Raw genomic sequence first — 27,224 nt, forward strand, 5'->3', positions numbered from 1 at the left:
TAAGAGCGCGAAAGTGAAAGTCATTCTTGACGAGAGATGTTCGCTTTGCAAAAAGATTGGTGCACCCCCATCAATGATGCTAATCAAGAATCTGGGTCTAAAGAAGCCGATCTTAGATTCTCCGACATGATAGAACTCTACCTGTGACATGCTAAAGAGGCTAATCGTCCTCAAAACGTGCTGCGTTGACATGGAACAAAGGAGCACTGACTTCATGGTGAGTGAACAAACCTGGAACGCTGTCGAAGGAATCGTTGAAAGCTTAGCCCCCTCAAAGACCGCAACCAGGGCTTTTCAGAAGGAGCACCTTAGCTTCGGCAATCTCTTCGCTATATATGGCTGCAATGCACTCTGGAAATTTCGAATGTAGAGTGTCTTCTTGCTCAACAACTGTCATCTTCCTTGAACCAACGTCAAAATGTTTGCTCGAGAACGATGCTTTTAGATCCTGCGTGTTGTTGAGTCCACGCTATAACGTCCTTCTAAAAAAGAAAAAAAAAACTTGCTAAGGACTATTTGATGAATACGTTGGAGGCCCTGAATAAGATCCAGCAACGTTCTTCGGTGGCAAAAAAAAACAAAAAAACACGAGCCTTCTTCGTCTAGCAAGGAATTGACAGATGACTCCTACGGTGACCTAGACGTCTTACTGAGACTGAAGGACACGACAATGAAAAGTAACAAAACAAATTTGAAAGCATCAGCAATCAAGTCATTGCTTGACTTATTAGAAGAGCCCCGACACAAGAGATCGGAAGATAAATTTAAGAAAGCCATTGAGGTCAGAGCTCTACGAACTGGCCTCAGTCGTCTTAGCTCTACCTGCAACACGTGTAACAGAAGAGAGGGCATTTTCAAGCATGGACTTCATCCTGTCCCCTCAGTGAACTGATCGAACTGAAGAATCCTTGGATAAAAGCTTAAGCTTTTACGTTTCTACCCTTCTGTGCCTCTCAATTATCAAAGACTGCGAATAATAAAATAATGCTTATACATCCACGGGCAGCAGTATCTCACAACACCGCCTAAAGATACGCCGTCTAATTATTTCCTGTTGCACCAACCCAAACATCAAAAAGTGGCTGATGCTCCTCGGGCACATTGGGGTCCCAATTTAGACCAGTATGTGTCTCATCTCGCCAAAGAATTTTAGATTACTCAGTAACCAAAAACGTTTCCGTTGTTGGAAAAAAAAAAAATCAAGAATACACGATATACGGCGCAAACCATGAATCATATCGTTTACACAATAGGAGTAAGAAAATGTATAATTTTCGACAAATATTATTGTCCTTTTTTATGTTGTGTGACGCATTTTAAATCACCAAAAGGTAAATGCGAGACGTCCAGAGATTGGGCGGCCGTCTGGCGTCTTCGACACTTCCACCAATGCTATTCCGTGTTTGTAACTCCCAAGACTGTATAAGCTGTGCACCCAGTCGATTATAGGTAGGGTTCTGTGTTTTTGAATAAATCCGACAAAATACGAAAAACACTCGTCAGTAAAATTCGCTTAACTTCAAATTTACCCGGAAAACTGCCGATTGGAAGGTCACGATGATCCAAAATGAAACAAGAAAAGGCACTTTTCTAAAAACAAGTTTCTTCAGAGCACAGGTTCAGCGGTCATCAAGAGAGAGAGGTCTCCCCAGATTCCGTCAAAATCTTGAAGTATCGACAAAGGAAGGTTCACCGTTTAACCCGTCGGTGTTCGTTCAGGACAATGGGGCACTGTAATTCGGGGTCACAACCCAAACCACCGTGGTTTTTTTTTTTTTCCAAATTTATTTTTTTAGAGGGAGGTACAGTTGTGAATCGATAAATGTGAAAGCTATGAACTCTTACAATTCATAAGAGCCAAGGCTTTTATTTCACCACTACACCCCGCGCAGCCACAAGTAGAATTGGTAGAATAGGATGAAAGGAAAAGAAGCTTTCCAACGACTTGCCATTGGTAATAATAACTGTCGTAAGACAATTAGTATTACTAATGGCATGGGCGCCAATACTGGGGACTTTTAGCAGACCGTTACCCGGTTCAGTGGACGGCACTACCAAAGCCTTTGAAGCATGATTTTAAGCGCGCGCCCTATGGTCGCGGTATCACCCGGTTATGCTTCAAGAACTCTGGTAGTGCGGTGTAACGGTTTGCTAAAAGTTCCTATCATGTGGTGCACGTACGTTCTTATAGATAAAGGGCAGGGTTATACCCGCCGGGTAATATATATAAATATATATATATTTTTTTCTATTTTCAATCTCGAAAATTTGAAAACATAGCAAAAATAAACTCTCTACTTCGGAGAATCTGGAATCTAACAAAAATAAACTCCGACAAACTCCGAATATTCGGCAAAAAATAAACTCCGAAGAACACCATCCGAATTTCACGAGAAATAAGCACCGAAAACACGGAATCCTAATCATTCTTCCACAGCAGATATGTTACGATAAACATTACGTGCTCATTTCCGGAACCAGCCTACAGATACGTTTCGCTATTTGATACTATACCATGTATGAGCAGAATGTGAGAAAACAGGTGCCTTCTAGAGCGCCATGTGGTACAGTGTGCGTGTTATTTAAGCAGAATCGCAACGCAGGTATGAAGGCTAGGTGTCTACAGCGACCAAACCGACGGTAACAACCAGGACACGAGGACAAGCTCATGCTTGCTCGACGAATCTTCTTTTCATACCGCTTTCCAGTTTTTGTACAGCAACCAAATTCCCTGTGACTCTTTCGCTGCTGTCGTCTCAGTATAATAACGGACGTAACTAAATAAATTATTTGAACGAGACTCCAATCCAATGTATGCCCCAACTATGCAGGGAAAAAAGCTCCGCTTCCAAAGAGAGAAAAAAAGTTACACAGAAAGAATCTTAATTTTTTTTTATTGTCACAGAATGATACAGCGAGCGGAAACGTGTGCTTCATTAGCCAGATAGTTTCTTTGAGTAAGCACTATAAATTATTAAATAGTTTTTTAATAGTGTTAAGCACCTGTAACTCGGCAGTATTTTACCAGGACAAGGTGCTTCGGCCTTCTATGTAGGCGAAGCCTCTACTGCTGGTCTTATGCTTCAACGGACAACCGTATGAGACATCCAGTGGCCAGTTGCAACTCTAGGTAAACAAATAAAAATACCCGTAGAAATAACGATATATTCATAGGGTTTAGACAAAACTGCTGCTCAACCAGAAAGCGATGTTTATTATTTTTTTTAAGTGTTGGCATTAGAACGCGTGTCTTGACGAAAACCCGGCGGTGTCTTGCGTTTCTTAACGCCGGGGAGAAAGGCAGAAGGAAAGGGAGAGGGTGACACCTGCGACGCTCCCATTGGTCCGAAGCGCTGACGTCAGTACGTGTCACCCCCTCCCACTCTTTCCCTCCCCGGCGTTGACAAACTGACAGACACCGCCGGGTTTTCATCAAAACGAGCGTTTTCGTTTTCGTCAAAGGAGCGTCGCACAGCTGGCGCGGAGCCAGAGAGGAGGAGGCGCCGCGGCGCAGTAGAATGCAGGTGTGCTCAGTTGCCGCTCTGCCGTCGCCGGTTGTTCTTCGCTCTGGGTCTCCGTAGTATTAGCCCCGAGAGCGAGCACAAGCGTCGCTGCGGTCGCCGCGCCCGGATTGGGTGAGGTGTACTGTGACGTCAGGGGGAGTACTCCGCTCCGCGATCTCGCATCGGCTCGCCTCCCAGCACCGGTTTCCTGGTTTGGCGTTGTGTGCCGCAAGCTCTTCGAGGAGCTGGACTTCGTTTACCTGGTGTGCAAGACGTTGAGTTAGGCCGGTATTGACGTGCTTCCGTACATTTTATAAGCCTGCTTGTCCCTTTTAGCTTTAAAATTGGGTTACGAATCCCGAAAGCTTTCGGCGGAGGCAATTCCGCCGATGAACCTCCCTGTCCGTCCACACGACACAAGGCAATCTTGCGAGGGGTCGGTGAAGCGATGGCGCAACCGTTTCAGACGTTGGAATTCTGTTCCTTGCACGTTCATGATTTAAGACGATATTAGATCCCGCTTTCAAGGCATTTGAAGTGGCATTTATATCATGGGCCTTTGGGTGGTCGGCAAATTAGCTCGTGACCCCGACTTTGCGCTGCCACTCGCATGCGCTGGTTCGCAGATCTTTTAAAGGCCCCGTGTCTGATTATGTTTGAAGTGCTCGTGGAACAGGGTTGTTTTACATAAATGTAGCTTCTTCGCGAATTAATTATATAGTTTATACACGTATGCAGGCATATTTCTTAGAAGCTGCACAATTACTGTAAATTAGTTTGTATGGTAGCAGCAAAAACGGCCGAATTGCCCCCAGTTGTCTATATGATATGTATTGAACTGCCAAACTATGCACGGCAATAGTGCCGTGATATGGAATGTTTATACTTTTTCCTGACATTCTTTATTCCAGTCTATTCCGAAAATACACCGTTTAGTTTGAATTGTCATTTCCAATTAAAAGAGACACTGCCGCAGGTCCCCAAAAGCTTCCTCAGCCTCCAAACTCCCTACAGCTGAACTCTCTGACATCAGAGGAAAAGAGGAGTAAAAGCAAGTATTCGAACGTCTGTCCAGTGGTAGATGCAGCACTAGCAGCAGAAAATGTGGAACCTGTGAAGGGCGACAGTCTGCGTGAGAAAAGCTTCTGGTATTTTAGCTTCAGGACAATTCGATTTAAGTAAAATCTCAATTTTAGGGCTTAAGGGGCTAATAACGAGCTAGACACCTTCGCTTACGTTTGTTATACATTACCTGAGGGTTGATATAAACAAGTCCACAAATATCACCCGTGTAGTCCATTGAAATTCTATCCGAATCCAGCAAAGGTCAAATGCAAGCAATGTATATAATAAATGTTCCTTGTTTTTTTGTTTTTTTTTTTTTACTTTTCCCCTGCACTGGGCTGTCTTACTTGGGATTATTTCTTGATGGCCCAAACTGTATTTAACATGTTGCTCGAGCAGCATGCAGCTTTTCTGCTTCGGCGATCTTGTTTAAAAACAGAGATACAAAACAAAATAATATACATAACCTGCTAATTCATTCATAAAAAATTAAATAGAAACAAGCGCGCCGACAGCTAGCGTCGTCACAGCCTCCACAGGGCGAGCGGGCCGAGTCGGGGAAAAATTCTCTCCTCGCCGTGACGTCACCCCGGTTCGCCGTAAGGGGGCGCCACGCGAACTTCTCGGGGCTAATAGTGGTGCGTGGGCTACCCTTGGGAAGCGTCACACACGTTCCCTTTTGGGAAACGCTAACACTGATCTCGTAACAAGGTCAAAAAGAGGCAGCAAAAAATAGAAGAAGCGAAAGAGAAAGCCAAAACAGAGAAATGAATGGGTCAGTGCTAGCGATTCCCAAAGAGGGACATATGTGGAGTTACCCAGGGGTCATGCTAACAGATTTCCTAAGAATCCACCAATAGACCTTCCTGTATTTATTGTTTTTTGTGCAGTAGAAGGCAGCGCTCATGCGGTCACACGTGGTGATACATCATACGAAAGACAGTCTGAAAACAAATTCGAATTCGAGTCACTAAGACATCTGTGCTTCAAGTTCCGCATCAACCAATTCAAGAAATAGCTTGGTACATGGCATTCGGACCGCGCGGATGACTTGTGTTCGAACGGAGTCTGAAGTATGTTTTTTGAATGATGTATAAGCGGTGTGATCAGATCGTCGGTAGTGTGTTCGCATGTTGAATAAAATAATAATGTAATGCAAATAAATGATGTGAACAAGAGACTTGAACAAATGAAACTTATGATTAATCCTAAGCAGTAAAGATATTTTGGAATGGTTATTATTGTAGATTGCTTACCTTTGCATGAGCGCGCGAACATGCATCACTATTGCGTGAGACATTTGAACATCCCAGGCTAGCCGTTCTGCATTATCTACATTTTTAATGTACAGCGTAGAGATATATCGCTTCTCTGAATGGCGGACAAGCATCACTTTGTCTATACAAAGTGTTTTTTTTAAGCTTTACAGATTTGTTTAAAAAAAAGGCATGAAAGTTATACTTCAGCGTTTTGCGCAAATGAGTTATACGGCCACGGGGACATTATGTGGGTGGCTAATCTTTGCGATAAGTCGGCTAATTAATTACAATTCGTTAATTAATTGTTTTAATGAGTGAAAATAGACATATGGTTCAAATTAGAAACTTACTGAGCGTCATTAAAAGCCACTAAATCAACTTTTTTTTTTGAACGACTTGAAGCTTGTGGGAAACTAGGGGGCGCACCAAAGTTACCATTCGTGCTGCAGGCGCAAAGCTAGCAGTGGCAAAATACAGATGATTAGATTATCATCGCGTTCCGCGGATACCATCGCGCTTGTCTCGCAGCAAAACAAATACAATATGTATATGACAGAGTTTATATTATATATTTCAAGAAAAAAAAATATATTGCATACTGTAGCGACTTTTGCATGTAATCAAGGTGCAAATTTAGGCACTTTTCATGACATGACACAGTATTCGGGATCCTCTCGTCAAAGAAGGTTGCCGGCTGGGTTGTCTCTCAGTGGTTTCATCACGCGTCGACGAAACCGTCAGTCGCCGCAGACGTCCGTGATAGGGGTTCATGATAGAACGTTTTCTGGCGGGAACATTCGTTGAGGCCGGGCATTCAAAAGCTTGCGCCACGCCATGATAGCAGCCTAAAGTTGTGCGGGTATTGTGTGTAGAAGTAGATATATACGTATTTACAGTCAGCAGTTAGTTTATATCAAAGCATTTTTCATAATCCAATTTTTTCAACTAAATTTTCGAAAGATGAAAAAAAAAAAAAGTGCGTAATTTTTGAAGTTACTGTTTTGCCTCCAAATTCGTTCAACAGATTAATTTACACGTCTAAATAAATACCCCAAATAGCTTCCCCCCCCCCCCCCTTTTTGTATGCTGTATTAATTTGTTTTTAAGTTTGTTTTGAGAGGTTGAGTGAGAGGCTTTATCGAGAACACTGAAAACTTGACGTCAGATATTGTATATGAGGGAAGAGCAGCTTGTCGCCGACGGGTTACAAGAAGTTTGACGGTGTAAAATCAATACCGGAAAAGTTCAGGCCAGAAGAATAAAAACAAAATGCGCTAAATTCTGTTTTAGACTGTCTGCTTGACTCGCAATTTCTACAACCTGTGACGTTATCCCAATGCAGAGCGCTGGAAACATTGACTTGGTTTTTGCATAACCTTTCATTTACTCTGTGACATTAACCCAATAATGTGGCGTGGCATACGAAAAATAAAATAGTTAAGAGTGGTAAAAAAAAGGGGGGGAGGGGGAAGGGTGACAGCTGGGACGTCTCGATCTCAGCCAAGTTCGAGACGTTGCCTGTTCCTGTTTTCTTCCACTGTAAACTTGTTCCTACGTTTGCCTCAAACCGGGGTTAGTATCACTATTCTAAACTCTCACCAGCTTGCTGGCACAGTATCTTAATTTGCCGTTTTCTCCATAACTATCTCGAGTTTTGATATATGGTAATAAATATTTTAAGTATGTAAAAACAAAAAATAAAAAAAAACTGCTGGAGGTTTGGCGGTTTTTACACTCGTTAAATAACTTTTGGATGCAATGAGTAGAATGCAAAGAGATCTGACGTCAGCGACGGATGTGGCGTCATCAGCGAGTCGTCGTCAAAATCTATTTTGTTCACCTGCCGATTGCGATTTCTCCAAAAACTTTAAGGGGCACTAAACCACTTTCTGCGATAGTCGATTTAGGTTCTAACTCAATCTATGGGCTCTAAACATGCTAAAAAAAGCCAAACATTACATTCATGCGTAGCCGATTTCTTTCCTAAAATCGGTGTCAAACATCGACTACCTCGGAGCTATCGCAGACATCAGTAAGCGCCGTCGGACGACCAGAAGCCCTCCTGCTTAACTTCTGCTCGTCCGACGGCGTTCTCTGCAGTGTCTGCGATAGCTCCGAGGTAGTCGATGTTTGACACCGATTTTAGGAAAGAAATCGGCTACGCATGAATGTAAGGTTTGGATTTTTTTTAGAATGTTTAGAGCCCATAGACAGAGTTAGAACCTATAAAACCCTATAATAGTATCTTGCAGGAAGTGGATTAGTGCCTCTTTAAGAATTCCTCATAAAAATCTGTATGTGTCTGTGTGTGTGTGTGTGTTCATAAAAAGCCCCTCCTTCTTAAAGGGCAACTCCACTGCATTTTTTCAATTTTTGGGTTATGATCTATTTAGTCGAAGTCGGCGACCCTGAATCACGAGATATAATTTGTTTTCCGGTAGTGTGTATAGTTTTGCAGATATCGCGAATCCAAGTATCGTTACGGCGGCACGGCGAAACCGAAACTACTGTCTGAAGCAGCCTGGCAACATTGATACTAGTGGCGCGTCGTCGGCATGACCTAGTTTTGGTCCCGCGCTCCCGAGCCGACGCACCGACAATAGGGAGTTTTAGAATAGCGTACGCAATTTTAGCGCACGCTAGCGCTAAATTTAGCGCTTGTATTAGCGCCCGCGACGCAAGAGAGTTTTAGAATAGCGTTTCTCCGTCGCGACGCAAAAGCCCAAGCATCTCGCGCTTGCGATGCCACCAAGATAGTCACAATTTTTATTTCACACACGAAATGCTGTAACTTTAGCAAGAAACAAGTCTTTTGGTCTAGAGTACCATTTTATATTTGTCTAAACACGAGAATGCCCGCTTGCGTCGCCTCGGCAAGAGATGTCTCGTGTACTGACCTTCGCCGAGAAGTGTTCGCGCGTCACAAGCATCAAGTTGCCGGCGATCGTTGCCAAACCGAGTACAATTTCGTCTCGTATTGAAAATCGCAGTCGCGAGGATGCCGCCGACATCGCACTCACGACGTCGCGAAAGCAGCCGCCGACATAATCCTGGAAGCCGCCATTTTTGCTTAACTTTGCTCGTCTTGGCTTTAGCCAACTTCTCATGATGAATCCTCCTTGGAGAAGCGCAAAGGCTCTTTGCGTACGCACGCTATTTCCGAGAAATAGCGCACGCTAAAATTGCGCACGCAAAGCGCGAAACCTGGTTTGCGTTCGGAGCATGCGCAGTGGCGACGACGCTATTCTTTGCGTGCGCAAAGCTTTGGCGTGCGCTATTCTAAAACTCCCTAATGTCGGCTCAGTCGCACGTGGAGTTTCAAAACAGAAGGTAAGTTGCGCATTCTCTTTTTTACTGCTTCACTTTGTTAATATGCATCAAAAGTAGTAAGTTTTAGTTTGCATTTATAAATTTTCCGGCCAAAAAGCGAATCCGACTGCCATAAATATGACGCGGTCAGTGCCGGCGCAGCGTGACTGTATTTGTTTCTTGCTCGCGGACCGAGAGAAAAAGGAATAATGGGAGATATAGGGACATATGTATCCACAAGCCGTCTAAGTTGCTAAGCTAAGGTGCCTTTATGTGCACGCTAGTTAGATCAGCCGCGACCTGCCGCGTCCGGCCTATCGTGCTGGAGCAGCCGGCGGACGGTACGCGAACAGCGACGGCACCGCATCGTTCTTCAAAGACGCGTGTTTCGTGGAGAAACACGCAACAGTCAGCAGCCGCAGATACCGTGTGTAGGTGTCTGACGTAAAGTGCTGGGAGCAGAGCTTCGTGTTGGAGCTCGAAGTCGAAGGTCTCCCGAAAGTATATCCGGCGAACGGCACCGACCCACACCTTGTGCCTCTTGCGGTCTCTTGGGAACTTGTGGAACCGCAGCTCCGGGTTGCGCACTGGATTGTTGGTGCAACGCACAGCACTACAAGTCGTGCTCGACATTGCCCAACGCGAGTCCGGCGAGTCTCTCCGGCTCCACGACACGCGCGTGAGCGAGCAGCACCGCTTCGCTCTCTTCCGCACTGTCGCGAAAGCAATGCTGGAGTTAAATGAACTGTCTGGACGCTAATAAAAATAGGAAAACACAAAATAACGCGGTAAGCACCTCTTGCCGTCAGCAGAATCGCAGAATTCCACGGGAAACGAAGCGTCCGCGGCGTTCGTACGAGAGCGGAGGACTAAACCTACGTCATTGCCCAGTGTTGCTTCACTAGCTCACCCGGTGCCAGCGTTGCTCACCCGCTTTTGGGCCGCTAACCGGGCCGGGAGAACATTTTTAAAATTGGTTTTAATCGGTAATGCGGCGTCGGTTTGACGTGATATTTTGGGTATGACCGTATTTTGCCCCCCTAAAGCGATATCAGTCATTTCGATAGGGTCGACTTTTTGAGTGGAGTTGCCCTTTAAGTCCACTCTTGCCGCACGACGTTTCCGCAGCGTCGGTCGACTCCGGGCGGACCAGGGCACAGGCTGTAGCCTCGACTCGTGGCCGGGGAGAGCCCGTCCGACGTGCTGACGGGGGTATAGCGTCGGGGCCCACGTGACGGCGGCTGAAATACGGCCGCCCCCGGGGCGTGGCCGTCCGCGCCGCCGCGGCAGCTAATCGGACCGGTCGTAAATTTGACGGCCCGGCTTGGGCAAACAGCGATTCCCCCGGCCCAAGGAGGGCACACGCCGCGCATGGGCACTGCGGCTCCCTCGCCGCATCGATCGCCCCCCACGTGACGCAGACTCCGCGGACCGACGCTCGAAAGTTCCTGGCATTTAAGGCCCGTTCACACTCTTGCGACCGAGTACGACTGAGAGAGACGAGATCTCTAACAACTTCTTAAACGTTTCTAGAATGAGGGAACTTACTGACCTTGTGGCGCCATCTATGCGGTGACCCTAGAACTGCATTTCACAAAAGCGAAGGTTTTGCGGGATTTCCGAGGTCAAATGTGCGTAATACCCATAGAAAGGCTCGTTTATAACATTGACAAAAGTTTTTCGAGCCAAAAAAGAAAGGATATTGCGCGAGAAATAAAACAAAAATATGCCGGACCGCCGAGTTTACACTGCTTCCCAATAGATGGCGCCAGTGTGTTCTCTGGTTTAAGAAGTTTTAAGGAACCCAGGTTTAAGAGGTCGCAAGCAGTCGCAAGAGTGTGAACGGGCCTTTAGTCTGTACTCAAATATTCCAGTAACGAAGTTACAGTACTTAAGCTACTCTCGGTACAATGAAAGGTCGTGTCAATGAAATCACAGTGGTTAAATTACTATACGATAATGAAGTTATAATTACCGTAATGAAGTTAGAGTGATTAAAATTCCAGTAACGAAATTTCACTAATTAAGCTACTTTTGCTGTAATGAAAGGCGTGTCAATGAAATTGCAGTGGTTAAATCACTATACTATAATGAAGTTATAATTACCGTAATAAAGTTTTGAGTAATTAACTTACTTTTTATCTGTAATGGGTACCGCAATGTAATTTTCGAGGCTGGTTATGTAAGTGGCGGTACTGAAATTATTGTAATAAAATTACGGTGATTAAATTACTTTTTGGATGTAATGAATAATGAAATTAATTACTTTTTGAGGCTGGTAATTTACTAATGTAGGTTGCAGTAATTGTTATAAAATCCCACCATTGAATTGTTTTTTTTTTTAATGTAATGAGTACACTCTAAGAAAAGCCTGCCCGTCTACTCACCCTCAAGACACTGAAAGAGCCAATCTCTGCGGTTTAGGAAATCAGCTCAGCAAATGATGAGGCGGAACATCCGTTTGGACCTGAAAATAATGTCTGTGATGTAGCATTACGCAATGCAAAGCGTCATGCTTGCATTGCGTAATGCCACAGCGCAGACTTCATGTTCAGGTCTAAACGGATGTTCCGCCTCATCATTCGCTGCGCTGATTTCCTAGATCGCAGAGATTGACTCTTTGAGAGTGTCTTGAGGGTGAGTAGACGCGCAGGCATTTTTTAGAGTGTAGAAATACATTACTCTTCTCGAGTCCGGTAATTTAGTAATGTAATGAATTGCTTCCAGACAGTAATTTCGAGAAAATTACTTATTACTTTCGCAATTACTCTTGTTTCAGATGTGCGACATATCCTACTTGCTTTAACTTCAGTAGTTTGTGAGTTTTAAAAGAAAGAAAAAAACGCTCTTTTCCTGCGCTATCATAACCTCTAAAGTCGCATCTAAAGAAGTCGTTAATCATGTTTAACGCTTCCGTAGTCTGGGGCAGCGAAGCGATAGTTTTCTGTCCGCATGCGACTGTTCACATGCACAAGCGAAGCGAGTGCGCATATGGCATGGCGGGGATGCTACAAGAAGGTCAAGGTGTTTGTGTACAGTGTCCCTAAAAAGGTTAGCTGCGTCTTTTTGTTGTTGCTGTTTTTTTACCGCAAAAATAAATTACGCATTGCTGAACGCTTCACCCAAACGTATGCGCTAGCGGCCCGAACTACACTGATCAGCCAAAACAACACGACCACCCATTTCATACTTTGTCGATCCACGCTCGGCACGCAAAACAGCCGCCACCCGTCTTGGCATACATAGATGCTACAAGTCCTTCGCAAGGGGCTCGAGGAACATTGTTCCAGATTTGCTGGCAGAGGCAACACAGTTCCTCTATATGGCTGGAAGGTGCACGGTTTGCCAAGTCGGATCTGGCCATCTGGCACCCCTACACATGCCAGATGTGCTCGATATAATATCTGGCGAGTTATAGGTGGCCATGATATCACGGCGCTCTTCAAACCACGTTAGCACAACTCTGGCCTTGTTGGAGCGTTGTCCTGTTGGAAGAATACAGTTCCGGTGGGGAAGACAGAAGCCATAAGCTTCTGTCTTCTGGTCAGAAGGGACGTTGACAGAGTCCGCTGCTTTCATAGTGTGCTCTACAACGACCGCCGGTCACAGGGATGTCCATGCATGAGAACGTCCTCCTAAAGCACTCCCATCACCGGCTGCCATCAGCATCAGCCGATGGAAGATGACGTGAATGACGCGTCGCTTAAGCGCGTTCATTCCCATATGGTTTTAGGGGGGGGGGGGGAGGTCATGATGTTTGGGCTGATCAACGCGGATGCCAAAGTTTCAGGAATGTTCGTTATCTTGTTCAAAAGTTCCAAGCGATTTTCGTAACTTTTCGAGAGAGAAATAGTGTTCGACGAAGCCCACAAATACATGGGGTTGAATGGCGTAAGTGTACGCGTGAACGGGTTCATATTTTTCATTGAAAGTTTAAAAAAAAAAATCACGTAACTTTTGAATAAAAAAACGGCTATTTCTGAAACTGGTATCTGGTTGACAAAACTGGCGCCACATTTAGGCAAGAAAATTGAGCGCTCGGCAATGCCATTTATTATTTGTGCAGTAAAAAAAAAAAAAAAGAAATGTTTTGTGGGGCACGCTGTATAATGTTAATGTCAATACACCTGAAAAGTAATCGTAACGTCATGTCACGATTTTTAGTAGGCGGTATAACTGGTGACGTAATTTAATTACGTCTGTATAGCTTTCATGAAAGTAATTAGAAGTGTCATTCAATTACTTCCCGAAAGTAATCTTACCATCTGGAAACTTCCGGGAAAAATTTCTCCCGCGGAGCCCAAAAGCGTTCGTTGGTTCGTTCGTCCGTCCGTCCGGTTTGTCGGCGGCGCAGAGGGCGGCCCGTTCAAAGCGCCAGCTGTTTGCCCCGATAGCATTGTGGCTTATCGGCGGCGAGCTAATCCGCCGCCCGGATCATCTCCTTTGCGCTCGCGCCGCGCCTGTCAGATGCCCCGAAAGAGCTCGCCGCCTCGCGCGCGACAACGGCCGTTGGCGTTTCTGCAGTGCGCGGTTTTCTTGGTTTTGTTTCTGCATGACGGAAGTGACGTTTTTTAGCCGTTTCCGGTCGTTTAAGAGAGAGGTTGGAAGCGACAGTTTATGGTGCTGGTGCTCGATGGTTTTCGTCATGAGTCGTTTGCGAGGGTAACCCTCTTTTTTTTTAAACTTTTATTTCAGTTATTAATTAGTCGAAAAATGACGGTGTCCCCGCAAAAGAGAAGAAAGCTACTGCGCGTACTCGGATCGTGTTAAACAACCCGGTGGACAAAAATGGCAGCGCGCAAGCCGCCTAAAAATGGCGAGAAGCGGCTGCTTGGCGGCTGAAAGACGTTCAACTTCCTCGCCCCAACTACAAAAACGTGCTGAGCAAAAAAGAAAAAAAAAGGCGGAGGTTAGTTTGGTCGTAAAGACAACCAGGCGTATCTGTAAAAAAAAAAAAAAAAAAAAATCGCCAGGCAAATCGTTTTTTATCGCAGACTCGCTTCCAAACGACGGCATTCGCTTTGTTTTCGTTTTTTTTTTTTTTTTTACATTTGGAGCGAAGTGTCTCAATGTTCTTCTCAGAGCGGATGCCTTGACATGCATTCAGTTTGTGGCTCATTAACGCACTAGCTCTTACGTTTACACGTGTCCTCGTCTTCGCCAAAAGTACCTTAAAGCGGAAACGAAAAACGGATAGATCTGAAAATTGACGGAAAGAACGTTTTCTTAGCCCATATGAACGTTTAATTGAAAAAGGAAAAAAACAAAGCAAAATAGATGAAAATAACGCCCGTCCGTCCCTTTCGGTAAAGTGCCCAGCAGTGCGCGTCTTTTTTTTTTTTTTTTTAAACAAAAAAACTGCGAAGTCTAAATGCCAACAATTACTAAACGCCGTAAAAAGCTGACAGATCCCGAGGTGGCACAAACAGCCACCGAGGGGTCCGAAAGAAGGGAGAAACACAGGGAGAGATCACCCTGGCTCTCCCTACAAGATGGCATTTCCCCGCAGGCGCCGGCTTCTTCTCTTCTGGCTTCCCTCGCATGCCTCAAAAAGAAAAATATTTTGTTTGTTGGAACTTGGGCATATGGCGACCCTACAGTCAAGAAAAGGCAGCTCGGGGGCCGGAGCGTGTAGAGCCCAGGGATTCTGGGTTCAATCCCCACCCCTGTTTGTTTCGGTCTGGATACGCATCGTAGCGGCGTGCGGTCGTGTATCGCTACTCCGTGGTGTACGTTAAAGACCCCCAGGTTAGCAGTGGTACTGATAATAAGAAAATGGTTAGAGTACAGGCGAGCTGGTGAATGCTTACCATGTTGCAGCTTAATCCGAGACTGCTTTTAAGTTTATATTTCATACCGCAGTATCGGGTTAAGTTCCAACAGGGCAGGGCTGGGCAGTATCGCGATACGAATGTATCGCAATAGTACCTTAGAGATACTTTTAAGTATTTGTATCTCAGCATTAAAATACATTTAAGATGTATCACTTGTACCGCGATACTTTGGCAGACCAGGTATCTCGTTACATTTGTTGTCCTTTTTAACATAAATTTAAAAGATAAAAACATCTGTTTGGTGAAAGTCGCTTCGTAATTTATAACATAAACCCGCCCTATAACATAATTCATCTCAGTCACCGACATTAAAAAAAAAAAAAAAAAACTGTGGTTTAAAAACGAACTGGAGCAAACTGCTCCAGTTCTGTTTGCTTTCTTTTGACATAGGCAGCCCTGTCCCGACTTTTTACGACGCTTGGTTGTCCTAGCGGCGACACATCCGTAGATAGTATGCTACGATTAGGACCTTCAATTGCTTTTTCAGCTGGCACAAACATGTCAGAGCACGGCTCTGAGTTTTGTACCGATATCTCCTTAGTGATGTGCATGAAGTTATTGTAGCAGAGGTAATCCGTCGGACTCACTTTGGTGGAACAGTCAGGTAGAAGAATTTACTTCAAAAAGTTTAGGTCCAGCTCGCCGACACTTGGAAAATTTCGCTGCTTTGGTATGCTCTTTTTGTGCATGCAAAAGTAATCTGCACAAAACACTCGTTCGGAGCTCCAGAACGTCTTCATAACGTACACATAAATAATAGAAATTAAACTACAACCGATGGCCTATAATTGCCAAGTGAAACAAATACTGAATAGTGACAGTCTTAAGTCCGAGGGTGAGGAGCTCACTCACTGCAAACGTACATTTGAAAAGAGAGGTCACAACTGAGGCAGTCAGCAAAGTTCGATCCACACCAAAGAAAGAAAGAGGGAAGGTCTACAGACCAAAAAATGCTTACCAGCGACCTTCGGTAAAGACTTTCCGGAGTTGTACCGTCGCCCTATCGACGCGCTGATATGAAGGCACCCTAGCTCCTACTGAGTTCTACCACGTGGTTCATGCCACAGCCTGAGCCATGCCTTCTCCTGGTGCGCGGGGGGTTGGCGGTGGGGTTATTCTTGAAGTGAGGCGCCAAAACAACGAGGACACAAGGAGAGAAGCAGACAGGACGAGGCATGTTGATGGCCCCTCAAATTAGCTTTTGATGTCCTGAGCTACCGCCTACAGTGCCTCATCGCCGGCTGGTGTCAACAACGAAAACACATACACCCTGTCAACACCGAAACTGCAAGCGTTCACCGCACGCGCGTCGCCGCCGCCTTTAAGTGACGTTGCTTTCTTTTGCCGCGGAGAACCGTCTTATCTTGACTACGCGCCTGAAATCCTTCCAGACGAGCATACACAACACCGGAAGCCTAAGGAGAAATGCACGTGGAGTAGATCCATGGGAAAATTCACAGCCCGCAATTGGCCGCTTTCAAGCAGATGACAGCCCTTTACTCCGGTGCGAATACGCCAGGCAAATGTCGATATCGTCGCCGTTATTTTAGTACGCCGTCGCGTACTGCAGTCCCCCGGTGCGTGTGTGTGTGTGGGGGGGGGGGATTTACTAGGTTAACATGACGACAGTGTTTACGCTTTATTGCATTTACGCGGGGCTCGAGTATTGAGATGTTCTGCTGTCTGTCGGTGTGCCTCTATGTGCTTGATATTATCGCCCGTGACGCCAGCGAGTGGGATGGCGACAGGCATGACTGCTGAGTAAACAGGCATTGGCGGCCATATTTTGCTGGTTGAAGCGAACCCCGTTATCCTTAACAGCAAACGGGGAAATGAAAAAAAAAAAGATTCTATTGGCCGCTTTGCCAGAACTAGCGAGAAGTGTCGTCTGCTACTTCCGGCAACTATTGCGCTATATCGTGATCTTCGCGAGGAAATGATTGTTGCTATTCGCAGAACACTATCACGCAGAAAGGGAATGTTTGAATATGTTTTATTCTAGATATAAGTCACGGATATATATATATATATATGAGAGAGAGAAAGAGAGAGATGGAGATAAAGGGGAAGAGAGAGGAGCATATAGTGCCGCAGGACAATAAAGTAGATAAAGTTCCCAGTGGCCAATGGCTGCATGATCTGTTTTTGGATCCTTAGTCCGTAATATGATACCTCTTTGCACGCAGTAGTTTCTCCTCAGTTTTACTGTGTGAACGATTGCTATGGTTATCAATGGCCTCATCTGAATAAAAATATGGAAAATATGTGTGTTACTTTCATGAAACTGGAGCTCAGAGTTACTTCTCGTATTCGCAACTTCAGCCGGCCGCTCGCCCTCTCGCGAACGAACGGAGAACCAGAGGAGCGGGGACGGCAGCGGCAGCGGCGGCTCGGAAACGGAGGCAGGGACGGTCGGCCTTGATGCGTGAAGCCGTTTTAACGAAAAAATCGAGCGCGTTAAAATAGAAATTTTTGCGCTCCGCCTTGCAACAGCCTTGCACGAAAGACCGGGATGTCTAATTTCATTCGAGACTTTTCGTATATCGCATACGCTGCGGATTTCTGGTCTTGTGCATGGCCGCCAGCTCAATCTGTGGTCAAAGTGACAGCAAACGCTCGCGCTAATAATGTAGAGTCCTAGCGTCTACGAAAAGTCTCTTATTTGCCATAAGTAGGAGAACACTCTCCATGCCGATATATTTAATAGCCAATGAGCGGCGTAGAATGTATTTTCGTGGTAAAGTACTTGGCATAGGCATTTACCCTCTCTCCTCCTCCTCTTTTGCCGCCGCCCGCACTCGTTTATTTAGTTTTGCTTTCCCACACTAGAGCGCCATCATGATCGTCCCATGATAGTTAGTGGTGCTTTTCAACAAATGTCGTTACTTTTTCGTATACAGCGCATTTAGGTTCTGCTGGAAGTCATTTCTATTCTTGCGGAAGAAAACGAATTCGGTGATGCGAAACCTGTGTTCAAGAAAGTACGCAAACAGCAGCAAGGCCACCGCAAGAACCGCCTATATCGTCCGGCCGCTTTTTTTATACATTTCGCTGCAATTTCGAGGATACCCTGTTGCATGCTAGGGAACTTTCGTGTCCAATACAAGATCAGAGTACGTTCCCAAACGATGACGGACTCTAATGATTGTCCCAGCAACTACTAAAAAACGCCAACGTTTGAAAAAAACAGGCGGACTAATTGGAGCGACGTTTGTCCTTGCAGGCAAGACCCGGACCAAGGACAAGTACCGCGTGGTGTACAGCGACCACCAGCGGCTGGAGCTGGAGAAGGAGTTCCACTACAGCCGCTACATCACGATCCGGCGCAAGGCCGAGCTGGCAGCGCTGCTGGGACTCAGCGAGCGCCAGGTCAAGATCTGGTTTCAGAACAGGCGCGCCAAGGAGCGCAAGCAGGCCAAGAAGCGGGACGAGCTGCTGCACAGGTACCTCCTCCTCCTCGCCCTCTTCGGCCACGTTCACACATCACGGAGTTTCTCTGCAGACATGAGGGCAGAAATATCCGCGGACACGCACCACGCATCTTTGCCTCGTTCATATTGCTTCGAAAAATGTCTGACAGGACGTGACAGGGCATGTAATGCAAGGAACGCCTCAGACAGTGTGACCTCCCGCGGCTTTAGGAGAGCTCCGGCGAAATTTCGATAGTCATTGATTTGCCTCAAAATTGGTTTCACACATTGATAAAAACACCTGGACTATGTAAACCCAAATTACAAATCACAATATATATTTTTGCTTAACGTGAAACGTTTTTTGCTTAGGAGTTCGGCATTTTGTGAAGCCTGGATCAAAGCGTGGCCGCGAGGCTCGACGCTGATTGGTTGACGGGGAGGTCATACGAACAGACGGCTAGGTGAGGAGGAGCTCGACCACTGGGGCGCACGGGGGAGAAGAGCTCGAGAGTGTGGAAGGCTCTGGAAGATCGCCAGGTTTATCAGCCTCTGTTATCCAGTACCAGATGCACTAGTTTGTGCAGTTCAGTGTTTTCGACAATTGTAAATATTTCATAGATATTATACATAAGTGCTTCGGATAATTAACAATTCCAGACGATAAATCTAAAAAAAAGACACCTTCTATAAGTTTTACTGGAGCAGATTGGCGCTTAAGTGGAACAGGGTAAGTAGAACAGCATGTAATTAGAACAGCAATTCACGTAGCACCTGCGTAATGCAGGTAAAGAAAAACAAACAAAAAATGTAGACTACCTTGGCGTTTCGCGTATAATCCTCGATTCAAATAAAAAAAAACTCGTTACAGAGAGAAAATGCGGAACGTTACTTTAACTGGAACCTACACGAAACCAGATTAAAAGTGTACAGCGGAGGCACCAGACACACACTGGGGCTGAATAGCTTCCCGTTGTCTAAACGTACTTTACATCCGTCTCTTGTTGCTGGAGTGTATTTTAATAAGTAGAGGGGAAATATCTTCCTGCTATTTTAACTATTGTTATAATTTGTCTAGTCTCGTGCGGATATTTCAATTTTCAAATAATAACTTCGTGTAATACGCTATTCAATATTCGCTCGGAGATGAACTCTGATATTCGTATTTTTCAAAGTGTCGACCGCGGCGGATGGGCCTCGTGAAGCGCGCTTCTTACCGAGCACCGGTGCAATGCGGAGAAGCAACTCCCACAGAGCTCGTTTTCGCGGGTGTTGCTTCTCCGCAGCGCACCGGTGCTCGGTAAGAAGCGCGCTCAACGGGGCCTAACCAACTCGTATATACTTCGTTTCGGATTAAGCCCAGACACAGCCTAATTATTTGTCAATGCGTCATGATTTTGGCCAAGAATGCTTGAACCATGTGCGCAGGTTTGACACTAAATACGATAGTCCAGATGCGTTGTATATCGACCTCCGAACTATAGTCGGTGACAGGCTCTACTAGACGCTCCACCTCGATAACGAGCAATCGAGCATTCTGCTGTTGAGAACATTTCCTCGTACGCACGGTCCAGGCCCGGCGGACGTCGACGAGCCCGTGCTGGAGGTTCAACTCGGTTTCTTAGCCTGCCACGGGCTGTTGTTAAAATAACCATTGCCGTGCTTGATTGTATTTTTTTTTTTTGTAGTTGTTTAGGGTGGAGGTGAAGAACTGCTTGTCATGCTGCATGGTGCAACTTTTGTTTTCTTGGTCCTCAGTTCCGGTCGGGAACTTTTCGGCGGAAAATAAACGACATTAGAGAGTTTTCCCCGGCGCCTTTGCACATGCATTGTATCTTTGTCGGGTATGGCCGTTGAAGTTTTTCGGAGATCCACCAAAACGCCCTATTACGGAGTTTTCCTAGACCGTTTCACCCGTTCCGCCACAAACTCCGGAACCCACTATACGAGATCCTCAACTATTCAGGCAGGCAAGGCTAGCGGCGCGCATGCGCAGTTGCGGCGTCTTCGTTGCGGAGAGCGTAACCGAGGGGGGCTAGCGGTCTACGAATACTCCATATTAGGAAGTTTTGGTATCGATTCGTCCAGTACCTCCGATAGCGAAACTTGAGAATGATACGATGCGTACACAAAGGCGTCTCTGGAGTATCGGGCATCGTTATCGGATGATACATCACACAAAAGATAGTCTGCACACAGATTCGACCGCGGGTCACCACGAGATCCGTGCTTCGAATGCCGCGTGGCAATGAGTTCAAGGAGAAAACTTGGGCACGCGGCGTTCGAACCACGGATGAACTTACATGATGGCATGTCTCCAGACCGTTCTTGTACGGCCAGTGTGACCATTATTCAAGGAGGAAACATGCCGCAGACAGTGTCTGCACAGACAAGTTTTTGTGCCATGTATTAGCGGAGTGACCGTTGCTTAAAACCCTCCATTGTCACGCGTGTCTCGTCGGTTATGTTTTCGGGAGACGCTCGACGGTCCGTGGCTTTCGTCTGCTTTGCAGGGAAATGAAGAGCGAGCCCCAGCTGCAACCGTTCCCGGCGGACGCGTACTCCTAGAGCCGGGAGCTCCGACAGGCCGGACGGAGGACGTGCAATGGGACCCGAGTGCAGCGGACGGCCCCCCGCGGGGCCCGCGCGGTGAACCTCTCACGCCGGGCACGCGCCGGGCACGCGCCCAACATCGGCCCGGGAGCTGCGATGGGGCGCGCAGGGGACGGACACAACTCGCGGTGGTTCGCGCCCCGCCCTTCTCGCGGCCTCTCGCGTATAGTTTCTTGGGAAGTCGGGCTACGGTGGTGACTGGGGCGCGTCTTCGACTGGTGTGCTTACGTAATACCCAATACTACTTAGAAGACGAGGCTCGCGCCTTCCCCCCTCACATTAAACGTCATCACTAGTGGAACCACGCAGAGTCGCCCAGCTTGGGTCAGCATCGCCGCCATTGCGTCTCGCAGCGGACGCAACGCTACCAGGCGGCAACTTTGGACGAGTCTCAACGTTTTTGCCGCTTGGGGCGGGTCGGGCATCCACTAACGATGACGTCACGCGCAGGCCTTGTCTTCTAGGTGGTAATCGGTTGACCGCGTCCTCACAATGTGGTCCCTCGGTTCCCGCCCGATGACGTCGCAGAAGTGTCACGCTGTTGCCCGTCGCGATCCTAGCGGTGGTAGAGCAGGGGAGGAAGATGAAGGCAGACGCCTGTTTTGCTGCAAGGAAGGTCGCTCTGTGGCCAGGAGTCGGTGGGTATACAAAAGCAGACACGACTTGGAACACTGCGCTCCTTCGTTCTTTTTCGCAAGCATTTTTACGACTAACCGCCAGGATCGCGACGTCCGACAGCGATGACAGGGCGGCTAGTGCGACGCGATTTGTTGCTGCTTCGCGGGACCGCTTTCGATGCACGGACGGGAAGGGAATGCTAAACGGACCCATCGAAGACGCGTTACAGGAACCGTAGCCGGGCAGAGTGTCTAGACCGGAGAGATGAAAAAAAGAAGAAAAAAAAAAATCAACGGGGCTTCTGTTTTTGTTTTGACCCGCGTATTTCATTCCACATTATCATTTTTTCTTGTTTTCGTTTATATAATTTTTTTTTTCGTCTCAGAGTAAATCTATCTTGCGCGGGTGTTTCTTTCGCTGCAAGTGCACTTAGAGTCTAATAAAAACGTGGAAGACGTCGAAAATGCGATCCCTGTACCCTTTTTCCCAATTCCCGGTTTGGGAGTTTTTCGGTACGATGCTGCGTCGGCGTCGCACGAGTAAGCTTGAACGTTCCTTCGAATGAACACGTTAGATACTGATGGCTCCTTTGAACTATGGTGACCTAGATTGTACTCCCGAATCATCGCCCTTGCGCTCACTGCGGCTTATATTTCGCCCCTCGACTTAGCACGAAGAAGCTTCTCCCGAAATAAGGGTAATCGCCCAGACTATGCTGATGAGCGGTAAGAAAACAAAAATTCCGAGGGCACCTAAGCACTTGTTATGAATTGGGAATACAAAATAGTTCGTATGCGGCGTATAGTGGCGTGGACGGCCACGTTTCCCTACTGCGGAGGTTGCTGCCGACGGACGAGCGCGCGCTCTTGTCAAGTGGCCGCGCCGCGCTGAGCTCGGCCGTCCAGCCTCTCCGGAGGTTGCCCGGGCGGACTGTGCGGCAAGGCCCGCACCGTCGCACCTCTTACCGGCGGCCGGGCCGCTGCGTGCGCTGCGCCGCTATGGAGAGGACTTCTCTTGTGGCCTTTTTTAAAACTAAGCCGCACGAGATCCAATGGGAGCCCCGTTCCTTGATGACGCGCGCCAGCCAATGGAGCCTATCGATCAGATTTCTGCTACAGACGACACTGGGACAGGGGAAGGGGCCGTATGGCGCGGCTTCAAAGCTGATGACGTCAGTTTGCTCCATAAAACAATTAATGATTTCGCATTAAAAAAAAGGGGGGGGGGGGGGGGACAACACGACGACGCCTCAAATAGACATCAATGTATTATCCATTTTCCTTTTTCTTCGTTTTTTTTTCCTTTTGTCTCGGGGTTTTATAAGTATGAGGCTTCCCTCGTCCCAGTCCTACAGGTGCATTTTCCGAGTATCTTACCAAGAAAGTTTAAAAGCAAATCTCCTACAAAAAAAAAACAATAGGTCTTTTTCTTTTTACGAAAATAATGTTCGGGTTTAACAGCGATATGTGATTCTTTATCATTTTTACATTAATCCAAAATTGAATCAAAGATTAGTTAGTAGCCGAGGCTAGAAGCTTTGGCTGGATGGCGCAAGCCGTTCAAAAAAGTTCATTCATCCGTCTTTTGAGGTGGACTGCGCTGGAAGCGTCGCCAGGGTCGAGCCGGCCGGGCCGCGAGACGTCCCCCGACCCCCCTTGCAGCACGTACCGCGCTGTGGGGTTTTCGACGCACGCACCGGAGGGATGCCAGTTGGGCGTCGTCCGCTCAGCCCCGGGCGTAGGCGACGCTGTGTGCAGTGCTCCGTTTCACGTCAAGATGAACCACAACGGACGCTACGAGCCAATCCCCTGCTCCGAACCCTATCACGTGACTACGCGGCATACGCGTCCCAAAGGGGCACGTGACACTCACACCGATAGCCTTCGATGACTCGCACTGTACACTATGGTCCATAGCAGTGGCGGAGCCAGGAGTTTTTTCGCGGGCTCCTGAGGTGGCTGGGATGTCCATGTCTTGGGGTGCGGATAGGAAGGGGGGGGGGGGGGGGGGGGAGGGGACAAAATGCATGTGTATATTATAGGGTCGGCTGGATTTCGTAAGGGGGAGTCTGAAGCCCCGTAAGCCCCCCCCCCCCCCCCCCCCCCCCCCCGGCTACGCCCTGGTCCATGGTAAGGTGAAGGGATGTGTACCTCATGAGGACAGCCTGCTCCCGCGCTTTATGACTGCGCCGCTGTTTGCCACGGGACTACAGGCCACTGCTCGCTCGAAAAACAGGCCGCGACGTTACGCGTGCGGGGCCCGGCATCTTGGTGCGGCAGAAGGGTTGTGTGTGCGTTGGGGGGAGGGGGGGTTGAGATGACTCCCCGCTAATGACAGCGTTCTCGTATAGGGTCGGCGCGGTGGCGGTGGTGGCGCCCGCCGTGTCTCGCGGGGTCGGCGGGTGGCGGCTGTTTGCCGTGTGGGGCCGCCGGGAACGCCCTTCCCAATCTGGCCGCCGCGATCGTAAAAATGCGGCCGGATTATTATGTGCGTGGGACGCGCGGTCCGGGGAATATTGGCCGGCCGAATGGAATAAGCTCCGCGTAAACCGCCACGCCGTGAGACCAAGCCGGCGGGGCGAGGAAAGAGAGCGACGCCACGAGACGCGCTTTCTGCTCGGGCGCATCTCGGCCCGAAAAGACACGTTGGCTGCACAGTATATACTAATTTCCAGGTTTCTTCTTAAATGCAGTAGCCTATTTTTAGACATCTCCCCTGAAAAAAGTTCATAACTATAAGACGGAACGCATGCGCGTGCGCGGTACAGCCTTAACTGGATAACTCGAGAAGAAATGACACAATGTGCGCTCTTCAAAAGACCCATCCAGGAACACTGGCAGTCGCCATTTCTTGAGGGCTGCAGAACTCAAGACATCGCAAACCCTGGCAATTCAATGGCGGAGCCATAAAGTGCCCGGTCGCAGATTCGGAGCGCGAGGATCTGGTATAACACAGAGCATTTCTCGGGGAGCCTGTAGTCAGCGCACAGATTTTGCAGCGGCGAGGACCCGAAACATGCTTTCCAAACCCGACGAGAAAAGAAGCGCTAGCCCGGGGAACGCGTGAAGCACGAGCGGACATTCCATCGCTCGGGACAAGTGTGTTTCACTTTCGGCGGCCGCGTCTTATGGCGATCTGCCAGGCCTTTGTCAGTATAGAGGGGGTTATGCTCAAGAGCGCACGACACGAGACCGCCGGCGGGAGGGCGCCCGACACGAGGGCGCGCAACCACAGCCAACGTTGATCACAGCTGAGCGCGCGTCATTCGAGAGCACCTGCGCCCCGTGAAACTTGCATGGGACGTCATTGGCGGCCACGCCAGTATTCTATGCGCCGCGAGTGTTCGGTTCGCCGTGTTTTCACACCGTAGAAGCTGTAGTTCGAAGAGACCAGTAAATAAAAATAACATTCAGTAGCCAGCAATGGCGACACTTTCGAGCTATGTATACGGCTACCTAAGGGGTCCCTATTCAATGCGGAGATTCAGTGGTCTGCTTCTTGCGCAGGAGTTGCGGGGATCACCAGAACGACACAGAGTTCTGAACGGCTTTGATTGAAAGGATAGTGGGTAGACCTCAATGCCAGATGCCTTGACTTCTACCCACTATTTTTTCAATCAGCCAATAAGAACTCGGCGTTCTGGCATCATCGCGACCTCTGTGCAAGAAGCAGACAAACTTACGCTCCGCATAAAGAAGAAAGGCAGCATTCAAGAGGTGCTCTGCCAGCTCAATGCAATCGGTGGGACAATTTTGTGCGTGTTTTTTTCTTAAACTGCTTCCTGAGCCTGATTATATCTTGTATATTTAAGATATAATCTCGTCTTATGTTTTTGCCAGCCAAAATTTATTTGAGAGTATTTGCTGCCTATTCCAAGCAACGATTTGAAAGCGCTCAAAAAGTAACCCACGCTATGACTATTAAAGTCGCCGGACCTTGGGAAAGTAGCGCCATTGACTTCCCTGCCTGCTAGCCGAACGCAAACAACTAGTAACATACAGAGGACCAAAACCTCGCAAGGCGATTGACTAATCGGTCTTCGTTGCTATGAGAATCGCCATTTCGGCCCCTTCATATCTTCGATACTTCGAGAGGGTCGTTCTAATCCAGTCGCACCACGATCACCATGGAGCATCATCGCACTGAAGGCGTTCCTTGCCAATACAAGCGTCTTTGGCACTGTGCATGCAATCAACTCATCAATCATGTCCATCTCCACGGATCTCTTACAATTATATCGGTTTTCTTCGGTATTTAAAAACAGGAAGATTACTTTTCAGTGCCTCCAAGCACTGACACAGCATGTGGTGGCGGTACGAAGATGTACGCTTGGTTCGCCTGTGTGTGGATAGCAAAATTTCGATGTGTATGAAACGTCTCTATAAAGCTGCCCGTCACCAGCGAATTTAGATCGGCTCACCAAGAATAGAGAGGTCAAGGAGAAAATGGTCATTTCAAGAGCCAAAATGGCGACCATACGGGGAGCTAGCTTGGCGTTACTTTTCCACGATCCAGTTACTTTTTCGCCTATTACCAAATTCTGATTCAAATCACAAACAAATTGCCCAATTTGGCTACTGACAGCCCAATCGAGTAGCCCTGTCACCACACGACCGAGGGGAGGCAAAAAATATATATATAAATTGTCCCGAACAGAATTGCGCACCGAGATGAATCTTAGAGGTTATTGTTGGATTCGGACATGTTTCCAGCGCGTCGTACAATTCCATCAAGCGCGCGACTCCTGTTGCCGATTGAGGAGGAGGAATAAACTTTTAATAAATGGAGCTTCAGGCGCTGATGGTTGGGGGCCCGCCCGGTGGGGGCCTCCTCTAGTCCGGGAAGCCCTGGTCCGCGCTGGCTTTCCGGGCCCTCTCCACCAGGCTCCGCTGGGCTGAGAGGTCGGACCTGGTCAGCTGGCCCACCCACTGCTCGTAGGTTGCGTGAGGGTTGAGGGCAAGGGATGGTGTTTGCTGACACTCCCAGACCATGTGGTACAGGGTGCCAGGCTGGGAGCAGAAGTTGCAGGTAGCAGGATAGAGGCGCGTCGCGATAGAGGCGCGGCGTCCGGGACCCTTAGGTCCTTCGTCGCGTCGCGACGAACGACCTAAGGGCCCCGGCGCCGGATGGCCAAGCGACGCCACTGAGCACGCGCCTTCCGCCTTGCCTTGGCTGCGCTCACGAGACGTCGAAGTGTTAGTGAAGGTGGAAAGCTCGCGCAGGAAACGACACAACCGAGCGGCCTCCATACCGTTCTCATCTTGTGAAGGCCCCTCTTAGAACCGGGTGCCTTGGAACCTCTTAATATCTCTTACAACCAGAGCAGGCCTCTCGTCGTTTGAAGCGCCATCGAGATCTTCGTTTCAAAAACTGTGAAACGCCATCACGCGTATTCCAGTAGCCGTCGCGCAAACACGGTGGCGCGTTTAACGACGGGAGGCGATCCGCGGGGTGAGAGGAGGAGTACTGCTACAGTGAGCAAATCTAGTAAAGTTGATATAAAAACCATGCCCAGTGATATGGTGACGTGCGTGTCCAAAAGCGCCGCTCTGGTCGGCTTTTCACGATTGGCCAAGCGCTCACGATAAGGTCTTGAGTACGATGAATTCTATT

The 27,224-nt window shown here is 47.8% G+C and overlaps 1 protein-coding gene across 1 annotated transcript in view; it reads left to right on the top strand.

Annotated features, from left to right (window-relative positions):
* LOC8034637 (homeobox protein CDX-2) overlaps window positions 1–21,550 on the top strand; it is a 39,806-nt gene extending 18,256 nt beyond the window's left edge. Inside the window, exons 3-4 of the mRNA XM_029991084.4 lie at window positions 18,194–18,413; window positions 20,894–21,550. Coding sequence (XP_029846944.2) covers window positions 18,194–18,413; window positions 20,894–20,948 — 275 coding nt within the window. The 3' untranslated portion in view covers window positions 20,949–21,550. The remainder of the gene's footprint in view (window positions 1–18,193; window positions 18,414–20,893) is intronic.
* Window positions 21,551–27,224: the final 5,674 nt, after the last annotated feature.

This window comes from Ixodes scapularis, unplaced genomic scaffold (genome assembly GCF_016920785.2).
Source record: "Ixodes scapularis isolate PalLabHiFi unplaced genomic scaffold, ASM1692078v2 PGA_scaffold13__105_contigs__length_92229423, whole genome shotgun sequence".
In the NCBI taxonomy this organism is placed as follows: Eukaryota; Metazoa; Arthropoda; class Arachnida; order Ixodida; family Ixodidae; genus Ixodes; species Ixodes scapularis.